At 35.9% G+C, this 14,890-nt stretch overlaps 1 protein-coding gene across 2 annotated transcripts in view; it reads right to left on the reverse strand.

The window, feature by feature from the left end:
• ABCD2 (ATP binding cassette subfamily D member 2) overlaps window positions 1–14,890 on the reverse strand; it is a 56,274-nt gene that overhangs the window by 5,368 nt on the left and 36,016 nt on the right. For both annotated transcript variants that reach the window (XM_057491501.1, XM_036889524.2), the window contains 3 exons: window positions 13,871–14,016; window positions 8,490–8,574; window positions 4,487–4,612 (listed from right to left, as the gene is read on the reverse strand). In XM_057491501.1, the coding sequence (XP_057347484.1) occupies window positions 4,487–4,612; window positions 8,490–8,574; window positions 13,871–14,016 (357 nt within the window). The remainder of the gene's footprint in view (window positions 1–4,486; window positions 4,613–8,489; window positions 8,575–13,870; window positions 14,017–14,890) is intronic.

Here is a 14,890-nt window from a genome sequence, read left to right on the forward strand (position 1 = left end):
CGTCGTTAGGCAAATGCAAATTAAAACCAGAGTGAGATCCTACTTTCCCCAATAAAATGGCTGGAACTTAAAAACTGAATATATCAGCTGTTCAACAGGTTTTGGAGCTTACTCTCCACTACAGATGAGAAGGCAAAAATGGGGACGCCTCTTTGGCAAACAATTTCATGATTCCAAATAAGGTTAAACTTTACTTGCCATATGATCCTGCAACTCCACTTCTAGCTATGTAAGTACTCAAGAGAAATGAAAACATTTGTGTACATACAGACCTGTACATTAACGCTCTTTCATGGCGGCTTTAGTCCTAACAGCCCTAAACTGGAAGCAACCTAAATGTGTGTCAAGTGAATAGATAAACTGCGGTAAATCCATCCAGTGGAATACTGTCAGCAATTAACAAGTAACACACTACTGATATATGCAACAACATGTATCAATCTTAAAAGGACTGAAACTAAGGGAACAAACCCAGACACAAAAGACAACACTTTGTATGATTCTATTTATATGACATCTAAAGGCAAAACATAGTGACAGCAAGCTCACCAGTGGCTGACAGAGGCAATGCTAGGGAAGAGGACCGAGTGCAACAGGGACTTTTTGGGGCGACGAAGTGTTCTTTATCATGATGTGGTGGAAGTGATAATAAAAGTATGCATGGTTTTCAAAACTCATGAAACTGGACATTTACATGGATAAATGTTAATGTAGGTAAATTATATTCATTTAAGTAAAATTTTCTAATAAGAAAAAAGTACTTAAGCCAGGTTAAACTATATCTAAAACAGTCACTCTCATGCTAAAGGTTAAAGATCATGTATTTGATACCATATGATGGAGATTAATGACCTTTTCAAAATGCTTTTGAGAATCTGCTGTTTAAGTTCTTAAGTTTTCAAAAAAATTGACCTCAAACAGGTGGGACCTTACAAAAGTCAAATCAAAAAACTTATTTCCATGTCAAGGGAGAACACTAAAACATGAGAATACTTCTATTAAAATATTAGAACTAAAACAAAAGTAATGGAAGAACAAAAGAAGGGTGGCCATATGAGAAAGAAATAATGGTAAAAAAAAACATTTTGTTTCATTCTCAGCTTCTCTTGGACTTTCCTAACCTTGGATCAACAAACAGGAGCAATTACAGAACGTAGCAGTTCGTATCTTGAGCAACTTCCGTCTTAATATATAATGAAGGTTTGGCTCGCCACTCCAGTCCTACAACATTATTTGATCTCTACCTGGGAGGAAGAGACTGCATAGGTGTTTCATGGCTTGAGATTCAAAGGTGTGTTCTATATTATGGGATAAAATAATATTTCAGAGTTTATCTCAGAGGAATTTAAAAGAGGAATTTTTATTATCTGAGGCTCATTGGAAATAATTTGCAGACTTCCTGCACAAATAGGATAAAGCATAGGCAAGTGGTAATTATAAAGCTATAATTATATCCAGGAATTAAATAATTTAATAAGCTACTATAATTTTTTCCATCATCATATACTGGTATTGATTTTAAATTTTACAATCAAAATTACCCATTTGTTGTTATGGGCAAAAATACAATTTTCCCTCTTTAGAAATCTTTTCAGGGAAAAAAAAGAATTTCCCTAGGGAGGAAGGATGAGCAGAACGATAGATTTCTATAGCCTAAAATGCCTAACCTAACTCATAAAATAGAACTAACATGATTTTTAGTTTTATGGGGAATTGTATTGTGAAGAGCTGGAATTAAAAACATGTTTCTCTTATTAAAAGGTGTAAAATGACAAATTTTGTTATTTGCTAAAAAAATTACTTGCCCACTACACACCTATTAGAATGACCAAAATCCCGCCCACTGACACCACCAAGTGCTGGCGAGGCTGGACAGCCCCAGGAGCTGGCTGACTGCTGGTGGGTGTGCAGGATGGCACAGTCACCTTGGCAGCCATTTGCAGGCTCTGACAAAATGAGACGCCCTCTTACTATGGGATCCAGCAGTTGCCCGCTGATACTTACCCAAAGGAGGTGAGAAAACTTATGCCCACATAAAACCTTCCTAGCAATGTTTAGAGTAGCTTTATTCAGAATTGCCAAAACTTGGAAACAACCACGATGTCCTTCAGTAGGTGATGGATAAACAAACTGTGGACATCCAGATAATGGGAGAATATTCAGTGCTAAAAAGAAATGAGTTAGCCAGCCATGAAAGGCATGGAGTAAAACAAATGAATAACTATGTGAAAGAAGCCCATCTGAGAAGGCTATGTGCTGTGTGATTCCAGCTATATAACATTCTGGAAAAGGAAAACTTTGGAGACATGAAATATCAGTGGTTTTGAGGGGCTGGGAGATAGGAGAGATGAATAGGCAGAGAGGATTTTTAGAGCAGTGAAAATGCTCTGTATGTTGCTATAATGGGGGATACATGTAATTATAAATTTGTCCAAACCCATAGAATATACAACATTAGTGCAAACTATGGACTTTGGGTGACAATAATGTGTCAGTATAGGTCCATCAATTGTAACAAACGCACCATTCTGGTGGGGGATGTGGATAATGGGGGAGGCTGTGCATGTGTGGGGTCAGGGAGTATAAGGCATATTTCTTTCTTTCTGTACCTTCCTCTCAATTTTTTTTAAAGCTTTATATATATTCTTTTTTATTAAGGTATCATTGATATACACTCTTATGAAGGCTTCACAAGAACAACAATGTGGTTACTACACTCACCCTTATTATTGAGTCCCCCCCGTAACCCCATTGCAGCCACTGTCCATCAGTGCCTCCCCTCAGTTTTGCTGGACCCTAAACTACTCTAAAAAAATAAAGTCTTGGAAATAAGAAAGATAAAATCCTATCTGTTCCTTCAGTTGAGGAAAAAACTGGCTGAATATACTTTTAGTCCCTCTTTAGGCTACTTGAATAAGGAACTGAATAACTAGATAGCATAATAACTCCATTTATAGAAGTTGGAAAAACACCAAATGAAGAAATAATTTTATGTTATCCCAACAGATGGTCAGTCAGGAAGCTTGTCTGGAAATGACAAGTCCATACGAGAAGGGGCTCGAGAGGTCTTCTGGCCTGGTTCTGTGTCATCCCTGCTGCAGAGGATCTGCAGGCAAGGGTCATAATTGCCTTAAAGATCCAGCTCCTGTTGGTTTTCTCTACAGAAGAGCCAGGGGAATCACATTCATTGACATGGACTCTAACTCCTCCTGGACTAGACCCAGAGGCCAATAAAGTTCCACAGAGGGTCACTTCATGATATGTTCTGCTTTCAGGCCAACTCTTTGAGAAAAAAAAAATGATGAAAAATTTCAATGTTTAAATGAAGTGTGAAAATAGATGGTTATCTTCTTAATAGAAGTTGAATTCAGAGACAAAGACTTTGAACACTCAGTTTACTCACAATTTGAAAGTAAACATTCTCTATAAGGTGAAAGGTTTAGTGGGGCTTCAAGGATTAACCGAACACTTGCTACTCAGTCTGTTTGAAGTCATGTAGTATATAATGACAGCTTTGGCTTAGAATGTGACCAGCGTCCTGCTAAATAATGTTCCAGCTGACGAGGCGGCAGGAGTCCTGCCTCTCCCTGGGAAATAGACGGCCAAGGCATGGTGTCCACCGTAGTTACTAATATGTCAAAAGAAAAGATTTTGGTTGAAGAAATGTGAAAAGTAGACTGGAATATAGTGTGAATGAAAAGGGGTTTTTATGGTTTATGCAGGACATACACTTTGAGTTCCTTATAGTAAGTAGAACAGTATACTTAGGGTAGAGGATGTGATCTTGGCATATGACTTTTCTCATTGTTCTAGTTCTCAGTTTCTTCACCTATAAAATGGGAATAACTAGACTCCCCATTGGGTTGCTATAAGACTTAAATAAAACGAGCCTGAAACAGAATAGGTGCTGAATCTGCATTAGCAACTATTATGATGATGAACTGATGGGAAAGTAGGAGAATGATAAAAATGGTATAATGTTTTAAAAAGGAGAAATCCCATTATGTTTTATGAGATATTATTTATAAAATATTTTCATTCCATTTTTTCCCTTAAAACAAAGCCCACCCCCCCACCCCAAACCTTTTCTTTTCTGTGTTTTTTCCAACTTGTCATTTGGGGAAATATCAAATTGTGATTTTTTTCCCCCTGGATTTTCAAAGACTAAAAAGATGATGTGACATTTTATAAATATATCCTTTCCTGGCACATGCTATGGAATTATGAGTATTTGCAGTTACAAAAAACTCACTGGACTTTTCTGCCTCTTTTCAGAATCACTGGAATGGGATGTCAGTGTTCAGACAGCACATCAATATGATGATGTTAGTTTTGTGGTATCTAAACAACTAGTGGGCAACTGAACAGAAATACAGGTAGAAGATAAGTGAAATACCCAATGTTCTAAAGTGACAGTTTAGCAAATTTATTCTTTAAGAAGTATAAAGAAAAACCATCTATTGCAAATTAGCATTGAAACACTTACCAAAGAGAAGGCCTGTGTGTTATAGACAGTAAGGAAATGCCAGCCCCTTTCGCAGCCTGGAATATCTTTCCTTCAACATCAATGCTGACAGCACTTGTACATTCATCTAGCAATGCATATTTTGGTCTTGAAAAGATTAAACACACATACATTAATATTTTCCCATTTCAGTCATAGATCTTTATTTGGACCACAAGAGGTGCAGTGTTAACTCAAAGGAACAAAAGAGTATATGATGTTATTAAAGGTGGTAAATGATAAAGCAAAAGAGTAGCCATCCTCCCCTCCATCCCCCCACCCACTATTAAGTTACTTATTGTGTCTTATTTTTTCAGAGTGCTTTCAGCTTAAACAGAGAAGTCATTTAAAATGAGAAAAAAGCATATATTTTAGACTCTGTTCTCACAGCACCCCTTAGTACAGCAGATAAAAGGTAGATAGCATACTTTTGTTTCCTTGGTAGGATGGTGTGTGTGTTTAAATATATTTAAACAGTAGATAGAATATGGAATTGATATAACTAAGTAAAACATTAGATAATATTGCTTATCAGATTTTCCTTCCTTTTTGCTCTTGGTATATCATCAGCGGAGTGAGCCTTGTGAAAGATCTAATCTATCCTCCTTAAGAGAGGACTTTTTTGATCATTCATTAAACATTAAAATTTAAATTTAAATCCTCTCAAAAAGTTCATAGTTTTATGATAGTTAATACTCCTTGCCAAAGTTCTTGACCTTAGATAGCTCAGGTCTTTCACGCTGCTGTGCACACCTTGTTTATCCTTTGAAGATGAGGGGAGGCAGTTTCTCATTTTTATATTTTTCCTTCACTGGGTTTAGTATTTCGATTTCCTTTAATTTTTTCTCAGTAGATTCTGCTCTTTAACAACGTGCTCATCTTCACTGATCTTCCTGTATAGATCACTGAATTTTCTTTTCTCTGATCTACTTGTAACTGGATCTTTATTCAGTCTCACATTATAGCCAAAATACTTCAGATATACAAGCACCAACTATTTCAGGTTACAAGTACTTGAAATCTCTTTGGATTGGCAATGCTTATTAATGCTTCTTGATTTTACTACATGGTTTATTTTTTTAACAGACTGACACAGTGAGAAATTTATGGTTGCAATTTACATTCCACTGTATTATATTTCACCAACTATGCTGGTGATCATATTACTGAATATTTATGAACAGATTCAGGGTGATAATGGGTAACAGCTGGTCATAAATGTCAAACTGTAAAGTTTATTCTTGAATTTCACCACATCATCTGAGAAAAGGGCATTCCAAATTATATCTCAGAAGCTAAAAATTCTGAGTTAGCAAGTTTTGATTCATTTTTTTTTGCTTGACATATTCTCGAACTAACAATGTGCATATAACAAATACCATTTTATTACAATAACTTTTATCTTTAAAATCTCCACCTAGACACAAAAATAATGCATACCACTTAGTTTAATTTATGTGAAGTTGCAGAACAGGAAGAACTAATTTATGATGATAGAGATCAGAACAAAAATTTTCTAAGGGGGATCTGAGTGGAAAGGGGTATGAAGGACTTTCTAGGGCAAAAGCAATGTTTTCTATCTTAATTGGGGTGTTGGTTACATAATGCATATACATTTGTCAAGTCACCAAACTGGATGCTGAAGGTCTGTGCATTTGGCACAAAAATTTTATGATCATCATCATCATGACCCCTGACTAGCTACTATACAATAATACATGAAGATGGACATAAATTGTAATGTACTTTATGAAAACAGTTATATTTTAAAAAAATCAAGATAACTTCTGTCTACCTATCCCAGATGAATGAAACTATCCCAGAATTTTAAATGAAATCCATGGGCCCATGTTGGTATTAAAAAGAAACCCATGGTTCTATGCTGGAGTTACTTGTATTAGGCCCACGTCATGGAAACAGGGCTTCATACCTAACAAATTGCAATTCCATCCTTTCCGAGGATGGTGATCTTTGCTGGTTAGTCTGGATTTTTCTGGTCAGCACCAGTGAGGTAATCCGCTTAATAAGACCCTTTCATCCCCCTGAAAGGGAGTTTACTGTGTCTGAAAGAATCCTCTTCTGTTTGTTTGTTTATGACTTCCTTGTGCTACGTTTAAAAACCTGTCCCTTTCTGTAGCCCTGTGGACACCTTCCTTTGTGCTAGATGGGATGGTTCTCAATTTAAAAATTGTTCAATAAAGCCAATTAGATCTTTAAAATGTACTTGTTTGAATTTTTGTTATTTGACATAGGCAATAAGATAACGTGCTTTTCTTACCTAATTTTTTAATTTTTATGGAATGAACACATAATTATATTCTAATAAAATTGTTTAAATGATATTCTTTTTTTAATGATAGATATATCATGTTACATGTTTACCAAAAAGGCTGAACCTAAATATAGTCAAGATTTTAGCCCTAATTTCCAGTTTATAAGAAAAATAGGGGATTGAGAAGAGGGAAAGGACCCCATGAGGAAGCAATCGGATAAATCTAGAACAGGCGACATCCCTACAGGGCAGCTGACTTGGTTTCTGTCATAAGTCAATGGCATAAAAGATGGGGGTGGGGGAGAAGGGGCCACAGAGGAGCATAAATTCTTTAGCTAATGAAGTAATTGAGATACAACAACAAAATTCAATGTGTAAAACTTGTTTAGATCTTGATTTGAAGAAACCAAGTATATAAAAGATTATTTTTGAGACAATCATGGAAATTTTGTGAACCAGGTGTTAGGATGTCTTTAAATAATTATTACAAGTTTTTTTAGGTATGATTATGGTATGTCATTATGTAAGGAAAGATCATAATATTTCAGAGATTGATGCCAAAGTGGTTTAAGGAAAAGATGTCATGATGTTGAGATTTGCTTTGAGCTGCGTCAAAAATAAAGAAAGCAGAGATACATCAAGTGCGGTGAGATGACAGACTAGGTGAATGGGTGTGACGGGAATGTGACGCTCCTCTTATAGTTGTCTCCTCTTGGATGAAGTGTTGATGCTTTTTCCATAATAGAAGATTAAAAAAAAAATTAAAAGCCAACTAGTGGCTAAGTGTGGACCAACTAGTTGCTAACTGTTTAATGAGGTTTACTTGATAAACATATTTTTGCTCGTTATTGGCTTTTAGAAGCTCCCTACGAAAATATTACTGCTTCCACTGAAACTCCTTCAAGGATATTGCATCTGCCCCAGCTTGTGGTCCATTCAGGCATCAGGTACGTCACTCTTGGTCCTTTTTGCCTAAGATGTAAGTATTAAAAGTGAGTAACGTATTTCCTGATAACTTCTTGCCCTGCATACAACTCAGACTCCACTGCCAGAGGCCTAAGATTTTAAAAAAGAGAGATTTCTTTGTCAGAGAAGAATAGGACAAATAAGAGGAACATATCAGAATAGCTTTAATATTTCTTTCTAGCGTTTTGTGCTTGAAAGGTTATAAAGCTGACTGACTGCAAAGAGAAAGGTTTATAAAGAGGAGTGATTTCCTGTATTTCTATTTTTCTGAGTGCATTGAGACCTATGCTGGCTGGTTCCTTTTTCCATTGGATGAGTGTCTGACTTTCAAGGAGGAGAGTACTACTAAGCTTAATAGGCTACTGAGTGGTAGAAAGTAATTTAGTTTGAGTTCAATAATTTAATTCAGAGGTATTACTGAATGCCTACCTACTGTGTGCACAGCAGTATAATAGTGGTTATGTAGTCTTACATTTTAAAATTAGTAATAATCCTACTTTCAAATTTGGGATACATAAACATTTAATTTTGCCGTTTAACATTACTCAACAAAAAGGAAATGGAAAAAAAACCACTCAGATTACTGTCACATGAAAAAAAATAACTTAAGAAACTTAAAAACTGTAAATTCTAAGCATTAAGTTTTCAGTAAGGTATTCTCACACTGAGGATGAGTACCCTGAGTCTTGCCCAAAAGGTTTTTGGGTACAACAGTGCAGTCGCAGTTCCCTGAGGAAACATACATACCTGTGGTAAAACATGCGAGCCATGCCCATCCTTTGCTTTTCCCCGCCTGACAGGACGTCTTTCCAGTCCATAACAGCATCCCAGCCTTTAGAAAAGGGGGAAAAAATACATGTATATACAAATACATATTTTATAAAGCATTTGTTTAATTGTTACTCTTTTTACCCCGGGCAAGTGATTCCTGTCAAGTTGGAGTTATTAACACAAAGTATCTGGTAAAAAAATATACTTGGGTAAACTAGAGAACTCACATATCAGAATTTTGGTTTAGATTTGACATTTTTTTATGGTAGTAATTTCTCTTACTGAAAAAAATATCTTTTAGGAATTCTAAATACTGATATTTAAAATCTTTATTTCCTTTTGAATATCTCAAAAAGTTAATATACTTATACTTATTGGGCAGGTGGTGGGAAAAAAGATCGACAAATTTATATAGGCTTATTGTAGTGTACAAAGCATAGGACAGGAGCTACCCTGAATGGCTTCCATGGGCCTCACATGTTATATTAGTTTTCTCATTACATATTCCATAACCCTATGAGCTAGATATTATTCATTGCATTTTATATATGGATAAGCTAAAATTCACAGAGTGAATGACATGTCTAGTTTACACAGCTAGATAGAAAAGCTAGAATTTATACATAGGTCTATGTACACACTTTCATTGTTTGTCTATGCCATTTCTTGTGACAAATATTATTATTGCATTTCTGTGACTAAATACACCCACCCACATATTTCTAAGAATAGAATTATGAGACTTTTTACATTTTATAGTACACATTTTTATAATATTTAAAAATTTTATATTTTAAAATTATTTTCATGGTTTATCTTAATTTTGTAATAAGAAAAGAAGGGTTACTTAAAAAGAAAACCATGGGGGATATTAGAAAGATTGCCACTATCAAGTACTTTTCTATGGTGGGAATATTGGGAAACTGAATATATTAGGCAAAGCCTGATTTCCAAGGAGGAAAATGATTGCCGAAACTTGACACACACTCTTAGGACAACATTTCTAAATCCCAAGTCCAAGGCTTAGTTTTCCCTAAGAAAGAGAAAGCCAGGCTCTTTGCCCTCTTCTTTCTCCCTCAGCTGAATTTTCACCTTCATTAAAATTTCTAAATAAACTCAGTCAAAGGGAAAGAAAATAGGAAGTAGAGTTTTTATTGTTTTCTGTACACTGGACTAAAAAGGAGATTTTTCTTTATTTCCCAATGATACTCCCCAGTGGGGACCACTGCTCATTTTCTTGAGTAAACTCCCAGGAAGTTTCCATTCATTTAAAAATATAACATTATAATTTTATATTAGGAAAACAAACCTTAAAATTCCACTTGATTTAATGTTATTCTAGTGAAAACTGTTGAAATAAAATTTTCTCTATGGCTGAATTTTATGGCATTTATGAAACATAAGTGAGGCTGTGAAAAACAGGCTCAGATTGGTAGGCAGTAACAAATATTCTGGACTTAATTTTTTTTTTTTCCTGCCTGCCAACTGAGAAGGCCCAAGATAAAAGTATTTGGGTCAAAGGAAATTTTAGCTTTACATATTTCAATAAATCCTGTCCTTTGTTCCACTAAACCCAAAAGTTTTAATAGGCAATATGGCTTAATCACAGAACACATAAATCAGGATTCAAGTCACAATGTCACCTCTGCTGCTGATTTAATAAGACTAAGCCAGCCTAAGAAGAAAATGGTTTTCCTGCTTCCTAGAGATGTACAGGCTGCTTTAACTCATGGCCATTTGTTAACACTAATACTCCTTTCTGATTTGTCATCTCTTTGATGGAATGAAACCGTTTTTATCTCTACCTTTCACTAAGGCAAAGCATTTCTCTAAGCAAAACATCACCCAGTCTAAACAGAACTTCATAGGCTTTTTCCAAATAAGTGACATCCTTACTTCGCTGCGTGTTTTCCTGCTTCACTTAAAAACATGTTTCATGTTTAAGGATTAAACAAGTGGCTTTCCTAGGAATTCTTTTTTGTTTTTAATGTATAAGGACATAACAACTCGTATTAGTGTCTAAGAAGTGAGAAGCTGGCATAGCCCAGTGGCATAAACCCTGCTGCGGACATTGCCTTTGAAGCCAGAGCTGTGTTTGAGTTCCTGTCCTGCCACTTGCTGTGGGCCCCTGGGGAAGTTACTGAACTTCTGAATTTCGTCTGTAAAAGGGGGTTAGTAAAACCCACATCCCTGGGCAGTTAAAAATATTAAATAAGATGACAATGTAAATTGCTTAATACGGTATATTCTACATAGTAAGCAGTCAATAAACCATAACAATTACTACCACATTATTAAGGTCAGAACATTATTAGAAACAGTTCAGAGCTCCCTGATGACTTCTGAGAGAACAGAATCTCCCCTGTGTATTAGGAATCTCCATTTGAGTTTGTGGATTAAAAACTTACATGCTTACCACAATAACTTAACCAAGACTAACATTTATTCTGCCACAGTGGTTTAAAACTGGGAAGGAGCCGACCAGACGAGATAAAAGGACAACCTGCTTTCCTGCTCACAGCAGTGGTGAATTATGATATTGCAACACCATAAAAATACATGTAATAATATCTCTCTTGCTGGCCTCGTTTGCTTATTATAAGGCTTAAATCAAATAATATATGTGAAATGTCTATGTGAAACATCACACAACAAAAATATCATAGTATCAATATTGTAACTAGCAATGTTACCATTAGCTCCTAACTTTTATGCATGTACTATATGTCACTGTTATGCTTTATATAGAGTCTTCTTTAATCTTCACAGAATCTTTTCAAGTTGTATATCCTTCCCCATTTTTACAGTTGAAAATAACTGAGAGCAGTGCTAATTAAGATTTGATTCCAGAACTCTTGACTTCAAAGCTCACATTCTTAATCACTATACTGATAATATAAATGGGCTGGGAAATAGAAAATAAAACCCATGCAAAATTAAACATAGAATTTTAGCCTGCTATTTCAGCAGTTTGCCTAGGCTATCACATTATACGTTATCAAGCTATTTAAAAATATGACTATTAAAAAGGAATTCTTTTTCTTTTTTTATTTTGGTACCATTAATATATAATCACTTAAGCAACATTGTGGTTACTAGATTTCCCCCATTATCAAGTCCCCACCACATACCCCACTACAGTCACTGTCCATCAACGTAGTAAGATGCTATAGAGTCACTACTTGTCTTCTCTGTGCAATACTGCCTTCCCCATTCCCCCCCATGTTATTTGTGTTAATCGTGATGCCCCTTATTCCTCTTATCCCTTGCTTCCCACCAACTCTCCCCAGTCCCTTTCCCTTTGGTAACTATTAGTCCATTCTTGGGTTCTGTGATTCTGCTGCTGTTTTGTTCCTTCAGTTTTTGCTTTCTTCTTATACTCCACAGATGAGCGAAATCATTTGGTACTTGTCTTTCTCCACCTGGCTTATTTCACTGAGCATAATACCCTCTAGCTCCATCCATGTTGTTGCAAATGGTAGGATTTGTTTTCTTCTTATGGCTGAATAATATTCCATTGTGTATATGTACCACATCTTCTTTATCCATTCATCTACTCATGCACACGTAGGTTGCTTCTATTTCTTGGCTATTGTAAATAGTGCTGCAATAAACATAGAGGTGCATGCATCTTTTTAAACTGGGATCCTGCATTCTTAGGGTAAATTCCTAGGAGTGGAATTCCTGGGTCAAATGGTATTTCTCTTTTGAGTTTTTTGAGGAACCTCCATACTGCTTTCCACAATGGTTGAACTAATTTACATTCCCACCAGCAGTGTAGGAGGGTTCCCCTTTCTCCACATCCTCACCAAATTTGTTGCTGTTTGTCTTTTGGAGGGTGGCCATCCTAACTGGTGTGAGGTGATATCTCATTGTGGTTTTAATTTGCATTTTTCTGATGATTAGCGATGTGGAGCATTTTTTCATGTGCCTGTTGGCCATCTGTATTTCTTCTTTGGAGAACTGTCTGTTCAGATCCTCTGCCGATTTTTTAATTGGATTATTTGCTTTTTGTTTGTTGAGGTGTGTGAGCTCTTTGTATATTTTGGATGTCTACCCATTATCAGATATGTCATTTATGAATATGTTCTCCCATACTGTAGGATGCCTTTTTGTTCCTCTGATGGTGTCCTTTGCTGTACAGAAGCTTTTCAGCTTGATATAGTCCCACTTGTTCATTTCTGCTTTCGTTTCCCTTGCCCGGGAATATATGTTCATGAAGAAGTCACTCATGTTTATGTCCATGAGATTTTTGCCTATGTTTTATTCTAAGAGTTTTATGATTTCATGACTCACATTCAGGTATTTGATCCATTTTGAGTTTACTTTTGTGTATGGGGTTAGACTGTGATCCAGTTTCATTCTCTTACATGTAGCTGTCCAGTTTTGCCAACACCAGCTGTTGAAGTGGCTGTCATTTCCCCATTGTATGTCCATGGCTCCTTTATCCTATATTAATTGAGCATATATGCTTGGGTTAATATCTGGGCTCTCTATTCTGTTCCACTGGTCTGTGGGTCTGTTCTTGTGCCAGTACCAAATTGTCTTGATTACTGTGGCTTTGCAGTAGAGCTTGAAGTTGGGAAGTGAGATCCCCCAGCTTTATCTTTTCTTCTCAGGATTGCTTTGGCTATTCAGGGTCTTTTCTGGTTCCATATGAATTTTAGAACTATTTGTTCCAGTTTGTTGAAGAATGATGTTGGTATTTTGATAGGGATTGCATTGAATCTGTAGATTACTTTAGGCAGGATGGCCATTTTGACAATATTAATTCTTCCTACCCAAGAGCATGGGATGACTTTCCATTAATTAGTGTCCAGGAATTCCTTTTTTAAGCTCATTGTGTAACTGTTATTCCTACCTCTTCAAGAATGTCTTACGGTAAGTTGGTAAATTTTATCTAATTCTCTATGTGGTGCTTGAGAGAGAGGAAAAAAATGTATTGGTAAGACTGGGCCTGAAAACAGGAAAGAAGTTCTGGGACATCTATTTCTCAAATCATTAATTCTAATGTAAGTGAGAGCTTGACAAAATAATATTTCTGTCATGGATTTTACATACATCTAGGTTGACAGTGGCCTCAGTGACACTTGTATATTCCAATAAGAAAAAAAAAGGGTCCTCCAGTGCTAACAGCAGACTTAATAAAAAGCCTAGAGTGCTGCATGAAATATAAGACAAGTCAGAAAGGGGATGTCAATAATGGCCAAGCAAGAAAAGCTGTAAACTCTGTCAATACTTGTGTGCTTCTTTTCCAGGAACAGCATATATTCAAATTAAACCACAGACTCTTTACCCAAGTTTATTTTTTAAGAACAAAGTTAAATGCATTAAAAAATAAGAAGCACAGACTTTACCTCCTTCTCTCTGAACTATGTGATAGAGGTGAACATTGTGCAGAATACATTCCAGATCGTGGTCTGTGTAGCCTTTATCATGCATGTCATCCACTGAATCGGGATAAATAACTTGATCCCGGAGACTTCCAAGAGACATGTACGGCCTGGAGGACACAAAGCACGCAAGAGTGAAGTCATTTTAGTTCACTCAGTGACATCCTGGTGATCTGAAAACTCCAAAGCAGACTTTAAATGTATTGCTTCCTTGTACTTTATAGATGTTTTTGTATTTCATCTAAAATTATTTGGATTAAATATTACAAAACTTGAGATTTGACCTACAATATGAACAAAAAAAATTTTTAATGCCATTCATAATAAGAGAAATGCAAATTAAAACTACACTGAGTTCCTTATTAATCAGAATGGCAGAAGTTCAAAAGCTTGACAACTCACTCAGCTAGCAAGCTTATGGAGAAATGGGTACTCTCATACAATGGCAGAAATGGATAAACAAAACAAAACAAAACAAAACAAAACCCTAAAAGACCTTTGGAGGGATTTGGCAAACCAACATATCATCTGGCCTTTGACCCACTTGTAGGAATTTACTCTGAAGGTACCCTTCTAAAAATACCACACTACCAACACAGTGTGTAAGGTTATCCATTGCAGCATTATTTGTAATTGCAAAATATTGAAAACAACCCAAATGCCCACACAAAAGAGACTGATTGAATCACCTATAGTTCCTGGATTGTACAGCTGTAACACAGAATGTGGGCGATCTCTATGAATTGATACAGGATGAGTTCCATAATATGCTATTAAGTTGAAAAACAAAGTACAGAAGTCGATGTATAACAGGAGCATTATGGGTATGTTGAACTAGGTAATTGTTTATTGTCAAGAGCTACCTTGTGCATTATATGATGCTTAAAGAAAAAGGTCCTCAGACATTGTCCCCTGGGGAGAAAACCATCCCCATTTGAGAAACACATATGGTATGCTATCTTTATGTAAAACAAAAGCAAATAA

The sequence above is a fragment of the Manis pentadactyla genome, chromosome 14 (genome assembly GCF_030020395.1).
Source record: "Manis pentadactyla isolate mManPen7 chromosome 14, mManPen7.hap1, whole genome shotgun sequence".
In the NCBI taxonomy this organism is placed as follows: Eukaryota; Metazoa; Chordata; class Mammalia; order Pholidota; family Manidae; genus Manis; species Manis pentadactyla.